We start from the raw sequence: 21,954 nt of genomic DNA, 5'->3' as shown, positions 1-21,954 counted from the left end.
CAGTCTCTAGGGTTTGCAGAGAGTGGTGCGAAAAACAAAAACTTTCAGTGAGTAGCAGTTCTGCAGCCAGTTCTGTTACTGAGAGTGGTCAGAGAAGGGCCTGACTGGATGCTTGATATGAAGGTGAGAGTAACGCAAATAACCATGCGTTACTCTCACCTAAATACCTAATAAAGTGTTCGCTGAGTGTATGCTGAATTTCTGCTTATTTATTTAATATATTTATGTAAAATAAATTTATTTATTTATGAATAATTTTATGTTTTATGTATGGTATTTGTTTTAAATGCTTAATGTGTAGTTGTCCTAATCACTAGCAGATACAGTTCGTTGTAACATATTCCATCATAATCTGTTCTGGAGATTTACTGTCCTGTAAGTTTTCATTTCAAGCATAATTTTGCACACCAGATTCTATTAATTAGCAGCTCAACAAGATTTCTAGCTGTAAAATGAGGTGTGTTTTTTAAGGCTTGGATTGAAAACCTACAGGACAGTATCTCCAGGAACAGGGTTGGGAAACCTGGGTGTAACACATTGAGAATTCCAAATGTTCACTGTCACTGACAGCTGATGATTGAAAGTTAAACATCTGTCATCACGTGTGGGTAATATTTAGTCCTCAGTGGGCTGCAGTGACTTTAAACAGTTGCTAATTCTGATAGCAGTCCCTCTAAATTTAGTCTGTAGATGAGTTCAGAGTTTGGCGGGTTGAAAGAGTTCAGAGCCATGACATTTCCTAACTGTGTAACTATTTACCAACTAAATGTAATTAACAAACTGTAAATGTAATGCATTTAAATGTAGTATACACACCCCTTCGTTATTCATATTAATACCACTGTGGAGTAATTAAATCAGTAAATTCAGTTTCACTTCACTTGGATGACAGCTCACCATGGCACAATAGCAGTATCTTTATACATATTCACAATATTAACAGTTAACCAAATAGTATATATTTTAAACATTTGTATAACTTGTTATTAATCACAAAAAACTATGTTTTACGTGAAAGGTTCACTCAGCCTGCTCTCCAGGTGTATCAGCACAGATCTCACAGAACTGCTACAGCCATGTATAATGATAATGTATAATGTCTAATGTACATCAAACAATATGTGCTCACCACTGGGCAGATTGTTCAAGATTCAAACCTCAAAGAGTTCATAATCTTAAAGTAGTGCAGACATGATCGAGAGGTTTAGCTGTTTTTCAGACCAAATGTTAGAATGGGGAGGATCTGTGACCTAAGTGACTTTAACAGTGGAATGGTTGTTGGAGCCAGGCAGGGTGGTTTGAGTATCTCAAAAACTGCTAATATTTTGGTATCTCTATGCACAACAGTCCCTAGTTTGCAGAGAATGGTGCAAAAAACAATAAACATCCAGTTAGTGGCAGTTCTGTGGCCAGAACACATTGTTAATGAGAGAGGTCAGATCAGAAGGGCCAGACTGGTTGATGTTGACAGGAAGGTGACACTAATGCAAATAACCATACATTACAACAGTGGTATGCAGCATCTCTGAACACTCAATGCATCAAACATCTAAATGGATAGGCCACAGCAACAGAAGACTTAATAGGACTAAAAAAAGAAGTCCAATAAATAGCTAATAAAGTCTTCACTGTGTGTATATTAGTTTAGTATTTCAGTCTGCAGTATCAGTGCAGTGTGAGCTGCAGATATTTAACATTCATGGACTGAAATGTCGAAGATAAATTAATTTATGTATGGTTGCTGAACATCTATATTGAATATGCTGAAATCATAAATATGCCAAATACTTATCTGAGCTGTATTTGTGCCCTGGTATGCCACAGTTTTGGACTTATCTTTTCAAACTGGCTGATGATGTACCTGAGCAACGAGGAGCTGGTTTCCCTCGTAAAGAACATGCTGCTTTGGCTTCAGCCAGGGGGTTACCTCTTCTTCAGGGAGTCCTGCTTTCACCAGTCAGGTCAAGGATTTTACGTTTTTGCGGCTATGGCTGTTTTTCCAAATGAGATATTAGCTTTTTGATTTTTAATTTAGATAATTAAGCATTGCTAAAAAGTTCATTTTGGTCCAGACAAAGTATATTTTTTTTGTATGCTTTGTAATAATCACTACCAAAGTATTCAGATATAAAATATTAAAGAGTCTCAAAAAGTTGACAAAGTACTAAATCTCTCTACACAGGGGACTGCAAGAGAGATTTCAATCCCACTCATTACCGCACGCCAACTGAATACAACCATCTAATAACATCGGTCCTGCAGAAGGAGATGGAAGAGGGAGGGGAGCAAGCCTTTGGTTTTGATGTAGTCATGAGTAAAGCAGTGCAGACCTACATCAAGGTAAATTGGTTTCAAGAACATTTTTGGGTATATTTTGGAACAGAAAACAAGGTACAATAACATTTTTCGACATATTATGTGCTTGCATATGTTCACTCTGCTAATTAATTTGCCTGTCAAGGCCAACTTCCCATTTGAGAATTACTTGTAACTGAAGGAGTGGCCTGTTTCTCAGTAATGAGGGTGGCAAGACTCTTCACTAACCGTACAGTACTTTGTAACAGGGTAATTCCATGAAAAAATCAAAGAGAGGTGACCACTCCAATTTTGCTAAAACTTTGTGTAAATGTTCTTTATATATTCAAGAAAGAACATCCAAAACATTGGATTTGTCACTCTGGAGATATTTGTCACTCAAGAGTGGAATTGGGGTTTGTGTTGAATTTGGAGCATCATATCTTTGCTATTAAATCAGGGAAAAAACAGATTTAGCTAACAGGCCATTTAGCTAGCTATTTAACTGATCTTACTTGTGTCTGTATTTTGTTAGTTAACCATAGCTAAACATTAACTGTTGGTGACGCTACCTACTGATCCTAGTGCTAACACCAGAGTATTTCAGTCTGCTCTCTAGCCTGCCTGCACAATTCCGTGATATAAAAATGCATACTCACAAACACAATCAATTCATTATCGCTTTTTTTTTTTTTTCAGACCAAGGCTAATCTCTGCTCACCACTGTAATAGCCAATCGTCTCCTCCTTCTATTGGTTCACAGAGTATATGAGTTCAGTGTTTTGGCCACATGCAACAAATACAAGTAGACAAGCAAGGTATTGGGCAGAAGTAAACACAGACAGGTTGCCAGTGTATCATTTTAATGACTGAACATGTTTGTTTAATAATATTTTCAAGGTGAAAATCCTGCATAGTATGCCTTTAAGTTTGATGGTTTAAACTTTAACTGGTTTCTTTAAATACAAGGTAAATGACTTATGAGGACAATCGCTGAGTCGTGGCAGTCTTGGCAAATTAGAAAATAATTGTAATGATGCTCTTTTCCAGGTGAAGAAAAATCAGAATCAGGTATGTTGGCTGATGCAGAAGGTCCCACGTATTGAGTGCCCCAAGGGCTTTAACACATTCCAAGATTTCTTGGACAACCAACAGTACTCCCGGCGAGGTATCCTCAGATATGAAAAGATCTTTGGAACTGGATATGTCAGCACAGGAGGACCCAGCACTACCAAGGCAAGCGCTTCTAAGACAACTAAAGGGCAAGCTCTTACAGCAAGCTTTAAAAAAGTGTTTAGTTATCTTCAGAGTAAAATATTTAAATAATAATAAATGGTGACATGCAAAAAATATATGTTTAATATAAAATATAAGTTTTCTTTCACCTTTTTATATACTTTTATGAGAACATAAGACCCATAATGTATTTATTTGCCTCTGTACAATTTGAGATTTGTAATTTTTAAAAATCACATGTCGTTAAAATGTATATTGTCAGATTTTAAAAAAGGGTATATTTATACATTTTGGTTTCACCATGTAGAAATTACAGCAGTGTTTATAAATAATCCCCCCATTTCAGGGCACCTGATGTTTGGGACACAGCAATGTTATGTCAATGAAAGTAGTTATGTTCAGTAGAGTCTGGATATCTTACTTTTGGGTTGTCCTACAAGCGATACAAAAAGTCTTTGCATTTGAATGGATCTCTATGGGAATTGGGGGATAGAACTAGATACAGTGTAAATCATGCTAATAAAGTATAGAACACATTTGTTGGCTAAATGGCTTTAAGTCATCAAGGGTCCAAGGTATCAAAAGAGCCTCAAGCCACCATAAGCAGTATTTATTTCTCCTGAATATGTTTTCCACAGGATATCCAACTTTGCCAGCTATTAGAACTATGAAAACTTTTATGTTACAGTACTACATGAATGCTTTGAAACATCTATTCACTTCATGATTAATGTTGACTGACACTTAAAGGTTTAGTTTTGATATTATGATGACATTCGTTTGATTATATTACTTTTTATTTCTTTGTGGCACTTTTAGCACACCGCTTAAATGCAAATATATTAATCTTGTCTCTTTAATCTGACATTTGTGTGGGTGATTGAAGGAGTTTGTAGACCTTCTGAATTTGACCCCTGACCAAATTGTCCTGGATGTGGGCTGTGGAATCGGAGGTGGAGACTTCTACATGGCAAGGGTGAGCACAAAGTTAATCATCACAGTGCATGCTTTGGCAATGTGGATAGTTTTGGAATTTGGATTTAGTTTTATACGAAACTTTTCCATTTTTTATTCCTATTTTAATCCAATTAGTTTCCAGTTTTAATGCAATTTACATCTGCATGTACTTGGGGGGAAAAATGATTTGATACGCATTAAAACCTTTGATTACACATGCCAGCAGCCATACCATCATAACGCATGCTCCTGCCTAGTGGCTGAAGCTAAGCAGGTGTGGACTTGGTTAGTAGTTTGATGGGGAACCTACTGGGAAAACTAAGTTGCTGCTGGAAGTGGTGTTGGTGATGGAAGTGGTGTTTCCCCCAAGCTGGGAATCAAGCTCCATCTTCCTACTAGTGTCATTATTATTACTAATGTTGTTAATGTTGTCTGTCTGTCTGTCCACCTGTCTGTTGAAGCGGCTTCACCCTATTTTTGTAAATAACTGTAGAATGGAAATACACATATATACCCCAGGCTGCCTAATTTTTCTCTCACCGTTTCCCCTTTCCTGTCTCCCTATTAGCCTGTGTCCTGTCCATCCGTGCCTTTACTAAGTGTATCACAGCTTATCACAGTTTGTATAGTTTGTAAAATAATTTCGGTAGAAGTGGTATTGGTGGGCCAGTAGGGGGCGGTCTTCTCTCTGGTCAAATAAATCCCAGAGGGAAGTGTGGGGACATTGTGCTGTAGGAGATGCTGTCTTTTTGATAAAACTTTAAACCAAGGTCCTGACTCACTGTGGCCATTACACTCACTCTAGCCGTGACACTCTTCGCAAAGAGTGTGGGTTCCCCAGTATCCTGCCCCGGTGTTCCCGTAATGATCTCTCTATTTAATTGGCTAAAGAATGGTTCTATCCCTCTCCACCTCAGATGTGGGGCGAGCATTCTGGTACAATATGCCAGCCATTGCATCACCCAGGTGGGTGCTACACATTGGTGGTGGTAAAGCACGTTGAGTCACTAGCGCTATATAAAATGCAAGGAATTATTATTACATGCAGTTAGCTAAACAATATCACTACCCTTCACAGCAGTAATCACGTGGGGATTTATGTTTTTGCCCAGATGTAATGTTGGGGTATCAAGGCATTTGCACACAGGTGTCCTGAGAGCATTACACCAATTGTATCACAATTTCAACTTCAATATTTTGTCACATTCAACTATTCATTTATTATTTTAGTTTCTTCACTACCTTGTTTTCGAAGACTGCAATGGATTTATTTTGCACGGTTGCAGGCATGAGATAAATAAATGCATTATAGATTGTCGTTTCAGTAAGCGTTGAAGAGAAAATGTCTTTTCATAAACATTCATTTGATAAATAATAATACCAAATTCAATTTGTACCTTTAGTAAATGCATCTTTTAATTGCCTTGGTAATGTGTTAATTGCCTGTACAATTCTAAACAGTTCTCATATGTTTATTTTACAGACATTTGGTGTGAAAGTCCTTGGCATGGATTTGTCTTCAAATATGGTGGAGATTGCAACCGAGAGAGCTTTGAAGGAGAACCTGCCTTCAGTGAGCACCAATGTCTAATAAGCTTGGCATCAATGTTTCTTTCAACCATCAATAATTGGGAAAATTTTCTGTTGATTATTTATATTATATTGCTCATATTATTCCATATCTCTTGAGAGATACTTTTTTTTATTGGTTTTATTGGTTTAAATTTGTGGTAAAAAAAAATATATATACACATGGTTAAAGTGCATATTCTCAGCTTTTAAGAGGTATTTTTGTATATTGGGTTTACCATGTATAAATTACAGAACATTTTATACATGGCTCCCCCCATTTCAAGGCACCATAATGTTTGGGACAAATAGCTTCACAGTTGTTTCTAGTTCAACAGATGTGTTCAGTTGCTTCCTTAGTCTATATAAGACAGCATTTAGCATGCAGTCTTGATTCTAGGATTTTGATTGCCTTTGGAGTCTGTTATTAGCGTTTGTCAATATGAAGAGTAGGGTTACACTAATGAAAGTTAAGGAAGCTATTATGAGACTGAGAAATAAAACACATAGAAAGAGAGCTCTGGTTAGCTCTGTAATCACAATGCACTTGGAAGGTCAAGGAAGACATGATTCTGCTCTCAAAATATTCTGCTTAGAGTGAATTGCAATATTTTCACCCATACCCTCTGGAGACTACTGGTGTTGTCATTAACCATTGTTTCAGAGTTTTTCATCACAGCACTTAATGTGAATCAACTGCAGTTGCCTTCCTTGGCGACCTATATGGTGTTCATTTGTGAGTCCTCCAGTGGGTTCTTTCTTTTTCCAGGCTTTCTGTACTTGATATACTCAGTTTCTGTGCTATCTTTTTTCATAAATTCATCTGTTCTCTCAGCTTACTGATTAGTTGTTTTTCAGCCATAGGTTTCTGGTCTTCATAATGGTGTATGTGTTCTGACTTCAAATGCAGTCTCCAAAATGCTAAAACCAAGGCTAGATGCTCACCGTGTCTCGTTTTTTTTATGTGTGAATAAGCCATGCACAGCATGCATGTGCATATTCATTTTGCACAGCTGAAAATGGGGGAGGCACATTAAATAAAATCTGATTGTCTGTGTTTTTTTCATATTATTTGTTGATTAATGCCTTAAAGGTACAATAGGTAAGACCTTTGTATTAAACATTGTTCTAAGATTATTGTAAATTCCTTCCTATCATTGAAAAAGGCTATGCTTGTAGGTCATAGTAATGTGTCATAGTGATGTGAACAATCTTTGGTGTTCGGTCCCTTAATGTATCATAGGTCAAATGTCTGCCAAATCTGCCAACCTGGTTGATGTTTAGAAGATTTAATACACAAACCTTTAAAAAATCTCTTTGCTTTTCCTGCAGGTTGAGTTTGAAGTGGGAGATGCCACCAAGAGGGTCTTCAAAGAAGGGTCTTTTGATGTGATATACAGCAGGGACACTATATTACACATTGCGGACAAGTTTAAGCTCTTCAAAAGCTTCTATGTGAGTGTGTTTCATATACATAATCCATAATGTCTCATGAGTAAAGTACAGGAAGATTCTTTCCTGTTTCTTGATATTATTTTAGTTCCAGGAAGCATAGTGTCACTGCACAAGTTAACCATTTAAGTCTTAAACATAAAGTTTAAGACCATTAACCTCAAATAATACCTGCCACTGTAAAGCTGGAAGCCGGAAAGCTAAGGAATCCTAAATTTCATTGCACATAATTATTCTTGCCCAGCGACCGATCTACAATGAGTTAATGTTGTTTTTGTGTTTCTCAAATTAATGTATTATTAACATGTAGTTAATAAATGTTGTGCTATAGTCTCACAGCTAACCTGAATTGTGTGTAGCTGTGTATTCAGTAATACCAATACTATGCAGTGTATTTTAGTCCATTGTTGAGTGTGTTTGTTGTGTTTTAGCCTCTCATTTGGTACATGTTTTGTCTTCAGTCATGGTTGAAGCCTGGGGGGAAAGTTCTGATCAGCGATTACTGCTGTGGGGAGTTGCCATGGACACCAGAATTCCAGGACTATGTCAAACAAAGGGGGTACATCCTTTTCACCCCACCACAGTATGGGAAGGTACTATATGCACACACGCTTTGAGAAAAGTGAGAAATATACTTCCAAGAGTACTGAGTAATGCAGGGCTGTTGTGTATGAAAGACTGCGTACAGTACATGGTTTTGTTTTTTCCAGTTCCTGGAACAAGCTGGCTTCACTCGAGTGCGTGCAGACGACAGGACGTCACAGTTTATACAGGTGATCCAGATGGAACTGGAGAAGGCAGAGGCAATAAGAGAAGAGTACATAAAGGTAAATCAGTTTAACACTTGCTGTGAACAGCTGAATGTGTGTTTATTCACTGATAAAATCGACTGTGGTGCAACAATTGCAGCTGTCATCATTTGTTATGAATTACAACAATGCAGCCACACAACACACAATGTGTCAAACCTCTAAGTGGATTGGCTACAGCAGCAGAATACCTTTTTAGTCTAAAAAATAAGTCTTATAAATACCTAATAAAGTGTTCACTGAGTGTATATTTAATGTCCAAGACAGGAGGCACTGTTTCCCTTTTTACCTTTGGATAAATATTAGAATTTTGCCATCTTTATAACCTAGTATTGTAACATGACATTTCAAATGCCTTGTTAGAGTGCGCAAATGCATATACTGTATGGTAAATGACAATTATAATTTTGACACCATTATTGCATAATCGCATGGAACATATCCATGCAGTTTAGGAAATGTTTATTTTCCAGTTTGCATTATCATTTGAATAAAGTAAAATGCGCAGTTCTGTTTAAATAAAATAGTATCTGAAATGGCAAATACAAATAAGATATTTGAATTTAAAAAAATGCATATATGTGTGCAAAATTTAAATTCAATTGTATGATTGCATTGCTGTTTAACATTGCATTTAAATTATCATTACATACTGGTTAATACCATTAGAATAAACTAAGCAGACTACAGTCCCAATGGACAGAATAGACACTAGAGGTGTGGGCAGTTAAACAGCTTAATTGGTGAACTGAAATGTTAAAAACATTCACAAAACATTTTTTGTTTCTCTGAAGCTGAAAAGGTAAGTTCAGTTTAAAATAAATGCTCTTTCACCACTTATAGACAAAATGGATGACTCCCAATATCCTTTCATTTCCAAATAGGTACGTGATTTGCTGCTGGAATAGCTTCTCTCATTTTCCTTGGAAAAGTAGCTGAAGCAAAGCTACTGTATTGTGGTAGTACCAAAGCCCAAAAGAGATAAAAACTGTGCCAGCTGTGCTGCATAAAAAAAGGCATATTTGAGTAAACGCATCAGTGAATTTTCTTCAGCTAATATTCAGCAAATTGTTCATTTATTTATTTAATTTATTTATATTCAATTGTTTGTTATACCAGGAATTTTCTGAAGAAGACTACAATGCGATTGTGACTGGCTGGCAAGAAAAACTGCACCGTTGTCAGAAAGGAGACCAGCGCTGGGGGCTGTTCTATGCTGAGCGAGACTGAGGACTCACTCCACACAGGAACATAGAAAAACACATTGTTTGGTAATTCCACAGGATCAATGACGAGGATATATCAGCTGAAAGGTAAAACTGAAGTCTTAAAAAGACTGTGTCCTAAATAATTAAAAAATGATTTCTAATGTAACTGATGTATTAGGAAGGTTTTCAGTTAGTTGGAAAGTTCTACAAAATTGGACTGCTTGAGTATCTGAGCGATAAGGAAACACAAAGTGATCATAGAAGATCATAGAAATATACCCAGAAATAAAGCCACTGGGTCTGCAGTAGAATCTTACCAAAGATGGCATCAGCGACTATCAACATCACTATTACTGTTTACATAAACATATAAAATATGTTGGCACAGGTGATCAGGAGGTGTTTTAATTAATTTCCTCCAGGATAAATGTTTTATGTTCTCCAGGATGTTAGCCTGGAGTTTCAAAGAAAAGGCCACTCCTGACAAGACAAAAAGGTTAAAATTGGCAAAAGAACACAAAGATTGTATGGTATAAGGCATCCCAGAGTTCTCTTCACTGTTGCAGATTAAACCGATGCTTGGCAGGTACTGTTCAATGCTGAGGACGTGAGATGTACTTGTCCTCTTGCACAGTTGTGCATCTGGGCCTTCCACTTCTCTTTATGTCCTGGTTAGATCCAGTTTGCTTCAAGGCAGTAGTGCACAGCTTCGTATGAAATCTTCAGTTTCATACAAAGCTTCCATCTTCCATCTCACTCATCTCTCAAAACAACAATATCTTGAGAAAGTGGTTTCTCTTTTTTAAACCAAAATTGTAATGACTGCTGAAAATGGGGCTTTGCAATCTTATGTAAAAATTGAAACAGTACTAGTAATTAGTAACATTATCAGTGGCTGTATTTATGATCAATTTAATGCTACCTTGTTGAATAAACAAAAACCAAACAAACGCTTCTCAGTTACTCCTTTTGAACGGTAGAGTATGTTATTTATAAAAGCTAATGTGCTGTACAGCGAATGTTATACAAGTGAAAGAATCAATGAAAAAACATTTATAGTTGGCATAGGCAGAGCTGAAGAGCCATGAAAGTAGCCAAACAAAATTCCACAGCCGTGGAGCTGTGCCTCCAGAGGACTTTAGTTTGGTCCATGGCTGAAATTGTGAGGTGGAGCTGGTGATGTTCTTGGTGTGAGGTCAGATGATTGTCCAGAGTTCCACAATGAGGGGAGAATCTTCACTCCATCAATGTTCAGGTTGAAGTCATTGATGTGCTTTAGGCCAGTGTTTCTCAACTCCAGTCTTCTGGGCCCACTTGCCAGAAGGTTTTTGTTGTAGCCAGGAACTCACGCTCCTGATTTAACAGCATTTCTGCTGGATTGATTGGTTCAGTCATTAAATAAGAAGGAAGAACACACTGACCTGGTAGACCATGGAAGACTACTGCAGTGGATGATGGAAGTGTGAAGAAAACCCCCCATTCTAACTGTTCTACAGATCAAGAACACTCTCCAGAATGTAGACACAGATTATAAAATGATTGTCAAGAGAAGACTATGCCAGCATAACCTCAGAGGGTTCACCACAAGATGCAAACCTCTGGCAAGCCTCAAGAATAGAATGGCCAGGATACAGTGTCCTTTAAAAACCCAGTAGATTTCTGAAACAAACTGTTATGGAGGCGGCATGGATGGTGCAGTGGGTAGCACTGCCGCCTCACAGCAAGGAGGTCCTGGGTTTGAATCCCGGTCAGCGGGGCTGTGTGGAGTTTGCATGTTCTCCCCATGTTTGTGTGGGTTTCCTCTGGGTACCCCGGTTTCCTCCCACAGTCCAAAGACATGCAGGTTAGGCTGATTGGAGAGTCTAAATTGCCCGTAGGTATGAGTGTGTGAGTGCGATGGACTGGCGACCTGTCCAGGGTGTATTCCTGCCTTTCGCCCAATGTATGCTGGGATAGGCTCCAGCCCCCCTGTTCAGGATAAGCAGGTTAGGATAATGAATGAATTAATGAAATTGTTGTTGACATATGTGAAAGATGAGCCTGTACCAGAGTGATGGAAAGAGCAAATGGTGGTGAGGGTGTTAATAGTTTCGGCATGTATGGCTGGCACAGGTGCTTGCCTTCACTGGTAGTCCTATTTTCTTAATGATGTCCAGCCTATTTTCTGGCCTATGTCTCTGTTCTTTTCTTATTTCTCAGCCACTCAAGCTTCTTTGGCTTTCATTGTCACAACTCTGGTCCTCATCTTGACACATGCCAAAAACATTTTGTCAAAAAAAAATTCCAAAGGCAATCAAAACCTTCTTATACCTGCACTAGGGCAGTGATTGAATATACTGGACGAAACAGTTCAAAAGCCAACTGTCCAATTACAGGTCCACTAAAATGGCTATGTATATATCAGGTAATCCTACAAACACCCTCAAATTAAAGGAGAGAGTCTGCATTTTAACCTCATTATTCATTGCCAATGTGCTGGAGTACAGAGCCAAAAGAACAGAAATTGTTCAGTCACACTTGTTTCATTTGAGATTATTTGGATTAAATGCTTAAATTCTGTGCAGGCCTTTTTTTAAATCACTGTCAGTGTAGCCATTTCCTAAATATGGGGCAAAACTTTTAAGCCTGTGTTACAAGGTAACAGGTGCTCAAACTCCTCGAACGCAGAGACTCACTTTATGGGCGGGCACCCATCCAGGCGATCACATGACACTCCCACGAAAATACGCTAACGTTAGCATAGAAATATCACGGAACCTAACTTGGCTAGCCTGAGCAAAATGAGGACAGCTGTGATTCGGACAAGCGAGAGTGACACAGCGGAGGATGAGACAGCCGAAGCCGGATGAGCAGAGAAGTGGGAACAGGAATTGGTGTCAGTGTGGGCACTGTGAAACCATGCCTACCAAGACAGAGAGCCTTTGCTGCCATGAATGGGGTCGAGGGCAACGGCTTTTGGGAGAAACTGAACATGGACTTTGCATCACTGCCAATAATAACTTTGAACCCTTGCTACATCCTGCAGTACTTACCAACTTCTTCTACAGCAATAGGAGGATTCATTGGAAGAAGTATCCACAACCAAGATTTTTACTTACTTGTCACTTAGTTGCCCCCTGGACCCCTTGGTTGTGGATAGTTCTTGTGATCTCACACTGGGGTAATCGTTCACCTTTTAGCACAACAATGACCCGAAGCATAGAGCCAAGACAAAACTGGGGTGGCTTCGGGACAAATGTCTGACTGTCCTTGAGTGGGCCAGCCAAAGCCCAGACTTAAAACTCATAGAATATCTGTGGAGTGACCTGAAGATGGCAGTTCACAGATGCTTCCCATCCAATCTGACGGAGCAGAATGGGATGAACTGCCCAAATCCAGGTGTGTAAAGCTTGGAGAAACTTATCTAAGAAGACTCAAAGCTGTAATTGCTCTGCATTTAAAAAAGGCTTCATGATCACAAGCAGAACCTGTGCCGATTACAGGGTCACTGCTATCCATGGTCCTGAAGGTCGTTCCAGGCTTTGGTAGACAAGAATATTGGACAGTATATGAAATATAAGAAAGTTTGACAGAGGAACACCTCTCTCGGTCCCAACATTATGGCATCGCCTGGCATCACAGGCTACTTAGTCAGAGCTACTAGCCACACTTGGCACTGCCAGGGGGTCACTGAGAATGTCAAAATCCTGGGCCTTGTAACTATGCCGCTTTCGATTGGGCCCACATGCCCTCTTCCAAAGGCTTCACTCCACAGTCCATTACCCCTTCCACTCACTGCACTGGAGAAATACACTAAATGCACAGGCAAACCTAATGCCTGAAGGCCTGCTACAAACCTAATGGACAAACCTAATGCCTGAAGGCCTGCTACAGCCAAATATGTGCCATCCTCTGGAGCTACTGGCCATAGCACCAACAGGATTGGACACCAGACCAATGGGTATATATCACACACTGAATAAATAATTATCTTTTGGTGTTATTTTAAAAGACATTTTTTCATCAAGGTTTACAGTATGGCTCAAATTTGTTTTATTTAATGGTAAAAATGCAAAATAAAAGAAAATACAGCGATATGGCTCACATATTTTCAATGTCAAAACACATTCAACAAACAGTATATAACCTCTGTGATTGTAGTATTATATTAAACATGTCACACAAAGCTATAATAGGTTCTGTATGAAACTGAAGAGACTGAAGCTGGGATTAAACAGATTTCTTCATTTGTCTGAATTTACCATTTTATTTTACAGCACAAGTAAATAACATAGCTTTATGGCTAAATAATAGTCACTGATGAACTTAAATAAAATTAAATGCAAAACCACTTATGATTTTGTTTTATGCTTGTTGTTCTTTTTGGCAAGATTTATTCATATAAAACATTCAAGAGTACAAATTATCTGATTCAATTTTAGCTAGGAAAGATGGTTTCCTTGAAATGATCAACAAGCAGTTTTCCCAAATCCTCATCTTACTATTCTTATATCGAGGAGAGGTTACTCATTTATTTTTATAATTATAGGGCTTAGCAAAAGCCACTGTTGCATATTCAGATGTACAAAAACCATAAAATGTGTAAAGTGCTACAGTAGAAGAGTGAACAGATAAGCAAGTAAACATGAAGCAGTTATACAGGGAAAGCAGCAATATTTCCTAATACACAGCACGAGTTTGAACATTGAAAATACCAGCCTAAAGTTATTGTGTCGTATTTAGATACAAAGGTATGTTTTCATTTAGAAAAATCATTTGCCAAGTAGCCCAAAATAAAATTTGGGTTATTTTCTCATAGTAAATTAAGACTGAGGTCAGTCACTGGAGCAATGGCCCCAAGATTGTAAATAATCAAAAAACATATGCTCACTGGCCTATAAAACAGAAAACTTTAATTATAAAAACCTATGTGTTCGATGCTGATCAGTCTTACAATAAGAATGTAACAAAAAGCTTTGGAAACATTTATAAACATTGCCGTTGTGTGACCATTCCAGAGGCAGATACAGAATTGTTAATACCGGTTTTTGCTTTGTACTGTATAGACTGCCATGGCCTTATTTCTGGTTTCCCCAAAAATATTGATCAGCAGCTACAAGGCAGCACGTGCTTTAAGAAGAACCAAAACGTACACATTTTTCACCTACACCTGCATTGTTTTCACTGTTTATTTTTCTTGTCTTAAAGCATTAGTTTAGCACCACACTAATGATACACTGATCATTACTGACTTGATAGCAAAATACAAGCCACAACATTCCATCAGGTCTGCAGATGCTGAGCATCTTAATATTCCTAAGGAGCAGGGAGGATTCATTTCATTTCTTAAATGCTGAAATTCTGGATTGCCTTACTCAAGCCTGACTAAAAATTTGAAGAGCCAATTAAAAACTTATTTATTTTTTTACACTCTTATACATGCTACTGTATTTTTTTTTCTTTATATCCTTTGGGATACCAAATGATAGGAAAAGTGCTGTTAAAGGTATATTATTATTTCAAATGTCCATATTCAGAAATAGTACTAAATCAGTAAGTAAACCGAATAAAGAAAATATACAGCAGAAGGACTTGTATATTGTAAGGCTGTATATTTCTTGTTTGTGTTGTTGACAATGAGAGTGAAATGATCAGCCGGCAAGGTTTAACACTGAAGCCCACGCAAGTGAAGGATTTTCTACAGTACAGAGGTGCAGATTCAAGATATTTACTCCAATCATGGTATTCATCTTTGATTTGCAGTCGCGAAATTAAATAAAAATGGAATTACAAGAAGTCTCTGGTTTTCAATTTCATTTTTCCAGTCAACTCTAATTTTCACGACAATGGATATCTCCAAAAATTATTGTAATATAGTGGTAAAATTGTCCAAAGTCATTACAATAGTCATATTTTCCAACTCGGGTTGAAACACCCCTATAAGCTACGGTAATGCAACTTTGCATGCAAGCTTTAAAAAAGAGATTTGAAAATCAGTGCAACATTAAAACAATGTAATATTGACTTATAATAAATAATACGATGGTATTAATGTAAAAGATTGTGTAAATTGCAGTGAGACCTACTCCCATAGATACAATAGTGAAATGGTAAAGTATAAATCAAACATGGCGTGCAGAGCCACAATAGTTCAGCTACGGAAGCAATGGTCAAGACAAGCAGCTAGGATCAGTAGGGAGTAAGAAATGGGCATGGTCCTTAGATTTTTTAGATTTTGTAGAGGACGAATCTAGAGGTTTGCGCTGATGATGCTATATTAACACTGAACAATAGTTTTGTCATGCCAGGTTTTTTTTTGTCAGTCTGAGATGATATGGTTGTGTTATGAATGGTAATACCAGTCTTGGATGGTTGAAGTCTAAGGACACCTTGAGAAGTCAACATCTTGGCAACACGTTTTCTAGATATGCTATGGAGGTGTCATTTTGTGTGATTACAATGAATGGTTAGAATGGGGAAAAAAGAATTAAATGAGCATCACTCAAGCACTGATCCCTGGGAACTCCTATTGAAAGGCAGCGTGATATTGAGTGGGAGGTTACAGGTTGCCAGGTTACATGGTAGGAACTCCTCAAGAGGTAGGATGAGATTTAGGTGAAGGCAGTGCCCAAGATTCCCATTTCTGCTATAGTTAAGAAGAAGTGTAGCATAATGGTTAGGGAACGGAACTTGCAACTCCCAAGAAGAAGGTTTGATTTCCAGGTGCAGCACTGCCATTGTACCCTCAAACAAGGTACTCAACCCAAGTTTCTTCACTGTATAAATGGATTGTATGCAAAGGATATAACTATGCAAGTTGCTCTGTATGCAGGCAGCCTGTAGCCTAGTGGCTAAGGTACATGACTGGGACCCGATGTCACCACAATAAGATCCACACAGCTGTTGGGCCCTTGAGCAAGGCCCTTAACCCCACATTGCTCCGGGGGAATGTCTCCTGCTTAGTCTAAAATATGGATAAAAGCTCAGCTAAATAAGGAATGAATGTCTTCTAAACGGCTAAAATATGAACATATTCATCGGTCTGTGCAAGTAGTGGGGGGGATCTAGCATAGGGTGAAAGTTCTCGGAAACAATAGTCTTAGTGGAGTGGCTAGACGTGAAGCCAGATTGTTTGGGGTCAAGTAAAAGTCCAGTCCATAATCACTGGCACTTGCAGCTTAATCATAAATGACTTCAGCGATTCTCAAGGAGGCAACACCAAAGTTATTTCCAAAAGTCTGTTACCGAGTGATGACCTGAAAAAAAACACCCGTTACTCGTCTGCTATCTCACTGTACATTAATCTCCTGATTATGCAAAAGAAAAGTAAATATTGACAAAAATCATCTCCTGCATTTTAGTGCTGACATTTCAACCTGGGTCACCTTACAAAGGCACACTTCAAGGAGCAAACCATGCTTTTATATTCGTAGAGTATTCATTTACGACATTTACCATATATAGACTGTATTAAAAACATTGTTCCGTGAACACACACACAAAAATAAATAAACAAACATAATAAATGAATAAAACACCTTCTTTGTAAAACTCCCAGCTTCTGCTAAAATGAATGTCAGGGCAAAGACAGCTGTGGAATAAAGGCTTAGAGATGAGCCGCAGGTCCTAGACCATCTCCTCCTCACAGTGAGCGCCCCCGACCAGCAGAGAGTGTTTGTCAGGCTCCACCAGGGCCATGCTGTTCAGCGAATGTTTGTCTGAGCGGAGCGAGCTGATCGAGGCCCGGCTGTAATTGACAATGCGGTCCAGAAGACTGAGTTTGGGTGAGGGCGGTTGGCACTCATCGATGCCGATGTGTATGCTTATGTCGGACATGCTGCTAAGCCTCATCTGCCCGCGATGCTTCAACCGAGACTCCAGCTTCTCCGCACTGGGTTTGGTGTAACTGCAATGAGAGAAGAAGAGGATGAATAATTATTGAAAAGAACCAACCAGACGTTGCAAATGGTTTTATAAACCCCACAACAGCTTCTTAAAAGTGACAGCAGAAATGTAAATATTGTTTATAATACACTTTCATGTCTAAATTGCACCACCTCTCTGGATTATCTAAAAACAGCCTGGATAAATGACCTAGGAGTGGCCATCACGGATGAACTTTGGTCGAAAGCTCTGACATTGGTACACTCGGTTTGTGTGAGACATGGGCTCTTGCAGTTTAAAGTGTTACATCGATTACACTTTTCAAAGGAAAAGCTCTGTAAAATGTATAAGAATATAAACCCTGCATGTGATAGATGTGGACAGTCACCAGCATCACTAGCCCATATGTTCTGGCACTGCCCAAGTTTAACAACATACTGGCAAAAACTTTTCCAATCTTTTTCGGACATCATAGGAAGAGTGATCGATCCTAATCCATTGATGGCAGTCTTTGGTGTTAAAGAACATGGTGTCGTGCTATCCAGCTCTCAATATATGATGACATTTATATGCCTTCTAGCACGCAGACTGATATTATTAAACTGGAAGCAAGCTCAACCTCCAACTTGCTCTAACCTTATGAGAGATGTTATGCAACACTTGCATTTGGAAAAAATTAAATTCTCATTGAGAGGATGTGAAGACAAATTTTACCGGATCTGGCAACCTTTTATGGATCACTTTAGCAAAGATTAGTCAACCCTTCCCCCAAACTAGCCTGTAAGTGATCTATGCAAACATGCCAAACCTCATAACAAAACGTGCTCTGTGTGAAATATATTGATGTAAAGAAAAAAGTTTGGGACACTCACCATTTAAGCAGGAGAGAAGAAAGAACCACAGAGACAGAAGAAGCGGCCATTGCTGCAGATCCCATCCAAGGCTGAAGAATCAGGCCCACAGGAAGGAACACCCCTACGTTACATTTAAAGACAATTATGAAAATCCCTTCAAATATTCCATGACGACTATACTTTACGGCATGTACACAATCACAAAAGCCCCTACAAATTTGACATAAGGATTATATTTCATGAAAAATCAAATTGTATGAAATCTCAATCCAATGTGCTCTGCATGTTATATTTTACATTTGCCAAATTGTTAAAATCCTTTGAGATTTCTTTAAGTTTAGAGGAAACAGAGGTCATGTAATTGAGATGCACAAAATAGCCATGTCTTTCTGATACCTACCAGCCGCAATTGGAATTCCAATAAGATTGTATATGAGTGCAAAAACAAAGTTAATCCGAATCCTTTTCACCGTCTTCTTGGACAAATCGATACTTCCCACCACGTCCAAAAGATCATTCTGTAAGCAGGGAGGAGAAACATTTAAACAATAAATAGGTCAGTGCCTCTGAAACAAACTGAGACATTAGATAAGGATTTAATGACCTTTTTTCTGTGTGATAATATATCCTACAGACAGCGCCCGAATGGCATCCTGACATTTTCTGGGTCATATTCAGTACAACTGTGGCAACAGGATTATGGTACAAGCAAGAATAAGGATTAAAGTTCTGATTTCTCGAGAACTTTCATTATGACCATCAGTAAAAATGAACATAAATGAACGGTTGGACAGTTTTTGGCCTGTTAAGTGACTCCTAGAACACTGGGATCCACTCAGTGAGAATGTGCTCAGTGGGGCAACATGAAATGTTGACTGTGTAAGTGCGCCTGTGGCAAGCCAGCTGGTGGAATTGTGTGTGAAGAGAAGAGACAACTGGCAGCACAAGCTTAGAAAGAGAGTACACCCAGCATCATGTCTCCATTACACAAGCTAAATGGCTCACTAAAATGCCCTGGTACCTCCGGGTGGAAGCCCTGGCTAAGTGGTATGTCCAATAGCTAGCAAGTGTGTTTCTAACAAGCAGTTGACATTAATCTACTGCCTGCCTGCTAGTTAGCATGCCACAGACAGATGGCCTTCTGCAAGGGATTTTGCAGATTAACACTCACAAACATCACTTACTAAAAACGTACAAAAACCAAAATAAATAATACTGGTGATTTATTAAGCCTCACATGATAAAACATTTTTCCTCCTCCTTTTTATTCCCCTGTTCCCATCCATTTCTCTCCCCCAAATTACAGTGCCTGGTCTTAATTATATCCTTGACACGTTTCTGAGAGTGCAGATAAGCATGAGCATGTGTTCCTAAGCATGTGTGACCATCTGCTGCTCCTTTTCACTCTGCTGTCCAGAGGGAATTCAGCTCAACTAATGTTGGCTCAGTAAAACCTGCTTCATGTTCACGCCACCAAGCTTGTGACGTGAAATGCCAGAAGGAGCCAATCGAGCTGTATTCTTCTAGAAAGGCAGCAGTCTGCTATGAGCAGATGAGTAATGCCATGTAAATAGTAGAACACAAATAGTGAGGAAACAATTAATTCCAAATTCACATGAGATTTCAAATTTATACACCATGGGAAAGGTTAAAAACTGGTATATGTGAGCAAATGGTAAAGGCAGCTATAGAAGCCGTTGCACGACGGTACAGGTTAGAAAATGAACCCAGCATGAAGTTCCCATGCTGCACGAGTGTAGAGCCTGGCATATGTATGTCTGTGTGCGTGTACATGCCGTTCTTCTTCTTTGATCTTATTCAATATCTTTAGCACTGCAGGATTTCAAGATCTAAATGCTAGGAGTCAAGGGATCATCTTTTCCTTTTAAATGTGTCATTATAGCAGCAGTAACCGTGACAGCAATGACATCACAGCTGATTGACAGTAAGCACCTGCTTTCTCCTGCCACTGCAATCAATTTTCCAGAGCAGGGAAATCTGGGGAATGCCGCAATCACACATTGCAGGGTCTGAAACTAACAATCTGTTGAAGCAGCCAGTGTCTGGGTGACACAGACACTGTGCTTTTTGCGCAATGTGAAAATGAAAATTGTAGAATGCACAAGCATGCGTTGTAAAACGTTTTTTTTCTATCTTTATTTTAATAAGTTCAATGAACAAAAAATACACACTTTGTGGTCTAGGACTGCTCCCCGCTTAAAATTGTTTTTATTTGCTCCAAAATTATTTAGTTGACGTTTTCCTGGACTTTGACAACCCAAGAGTGTATATGTAATGTAAGTAATGCAGCGTCATATGGAACGTGCTCTAGTCCTTACCCTGATCAGCACTACGTCTGCTGCCTCAATTGCCACATCCGTCCCTGTGCCAATGGCGATCCCCACATCCGCCATGGCCAGGGCTGGGGAGTCGTTGACACCATCTCCCACCATGGCCACCCTCCTGCCTGACCGCTGTAGCTGCTCCACTTTGGCCACTTTGTGAGAGGGCAGGACCTCCGCGAACACCTTCCTAATGCCCACCTGGAATAAGAGCAAAACACGGCACATAAGTGCTATCATTCAGAGACCATTTAAATTTGTAGAGAGCCAGTTGCCTCTGTGACCATTTTGGGATTATACAAGGCGGCTGTTTGTTGTGGAATGAAAACAAATGTGCATTTACACTTGTGTTCAATGTGGCCACAAAGCGCCCCCTAACCACCTGCGAAGATGGCTTGGGTGATCGGGTCACAATCCATCCTCAAAGTCTCTTGGGTGAATTTGCGCCTGCATTTTTATGCAGTCAAGTGCTATTGCTATCCGATTAACCGAGAAGCATGTTAATGCATTAACATTAACATTAACATGTTTCTCCCCATTTACACCTCTGGATCATAATAACACATCCTTGCATTTTGTTTTCATAGCTCATAATAGAATAATTTTAACTTTTATGCTTAAAATACATATTTGTTCTCCATACTGACGAGAGACTTGGACATACCATAACAAAGTTTGATAACTAGAAATTTGACAACCTCAACTGTAACCATACCTGGGCGGCGATGGCCCGTGCGGTTTTGCTGTTGTCCCCCGTCATCAACACCACCTCCAGACCCATGGATTTGAGCGTGTGGACGGCCAACTCCGCCTCGGGCTTCACGGTGTCAGCAATGGCAATCATTGCACAGAGTAGACCTGCAGAAGGACACAGTGGTTAGCTTAGCACAGCTAAATACCTGGAGAACTTCTTCAGTGCGTCTTACACACGACTCCTTACCGTCGATGGCCACCAGGACTGCAGTGCGGCCTCTCCGCTCGTGTTCGATCATGGCCTCGTCCACGTGCCGCTGCACCTGAAGCCCGTTCCTCCTCATCCACTCCCGGTTCCCAATGAGGACCGTGTAGGAGGGAAGCTGCACCTGAGCTGGAGACCCAGAATGCACAGATGAGCCAGAGGGCATCCAAGCAGTTTGCACTGCCTACAACTGCTAGGTTCCTCTGGATACTACCATTTGCTAAATTAATTAAGGTACCATTTATCTGGGTACCGTATAGAATGTTCTAGGCTTCTAAGGGTGTTAAGTGAAGTATGGCCATTTACAAACTGACAGCAGCAGCATTAGCATAGCGGCAGTTGCTGGATTTGGTACTTGTTTGATTCCTAAAAATAAGGATTAAGTGTATTGCTTTATGCAAGCGTCCATCT

General features: G+C 39.3%; 2 protein-coding genes across 3 annotated transcripts in view; one reads left to right on the top strand and one right to left on the bottom strand.

Annotated features, from left to right (window-relative positions):
• The first annotated feature begins 1,855 nt into the window (after positions 1-1,855).
• Positions 1,856-9,548, top strand: pmt (phosphoethanolamine methyltransferase). The gene is made up of 9 exons (XM_061233932.1): positions 1,856-1,961; positions 2,183-2,340; positions 3,346-3,531; positions 4,418-4,507; positions 5,972-6,061; positions 7,390-7,512; positions 7,971-8,102; positions 8,220-8,336; positions 9,438-9,548. The coding sequence occupies exons 1-9, from the start codon at positions 1,856-1,858 to the stop codon at positions 9,546-9,548; spliced, it is 1,113 nt and encodes a 370-aa protein (XP_061089916.1).
• A 3,986-nt stretch (positions 9,549-13,534) lies between these two features.
• The window catches only part of atp7a (ATPase copper transporting alpha), a 28,434-nt gene continuing 20,014 nt past the window's right edge, over positions 13,535-21,954 (bottom strand). For both annotated transcript variants that reach the window (XM_061233605.1, XM_061233603.1), the window contains 6 exons: positions 21,526-21,672; positions 21,301-21,443; positions 20,583-20,786; positions 18,644-18,761; positions 18,262-18,364; positions 13,535-17,411 (listed from right to left, as the gene is read on the bottom strand). In XM_061233605.1, coding sequence (XP_061089589.1) covers positions 17,132-17,411; positions 18,262-18,364; positions 18,644-18,761; positions 20,583-20,786; positions 21,301-21,443; positions 21,526-21,672 — 995 coding nt within the window. In that variant the 3' untranslated portion in view covers positions 13,535-17,131. The remainder of the gene's footprint in view (positions 17,412-18,261; positions 18,365-18,643; positions 18,762-20,582; positions 20,787-21,300; positions 21,444-21,525; positions 21,673-21,954) is intronic.

This window comes from Conger conger, chromosome 3 (genome assembly GCF_963514075.1).
Source record: "Conger conger chromosome 3, fConCon1.1, whole genome shotgun sequence".
Lineage (NCBI taxonomy): Eukaryota > Metazoa > Chordata > Actinopteri > Anguilliformes > Congridae > Conger > Conger conger.
The sequence above is the reverse complement of the archived record's forward strand: the minus strand, read 5'-3'. Positions and strand labels throughout refer to the sequence as shown.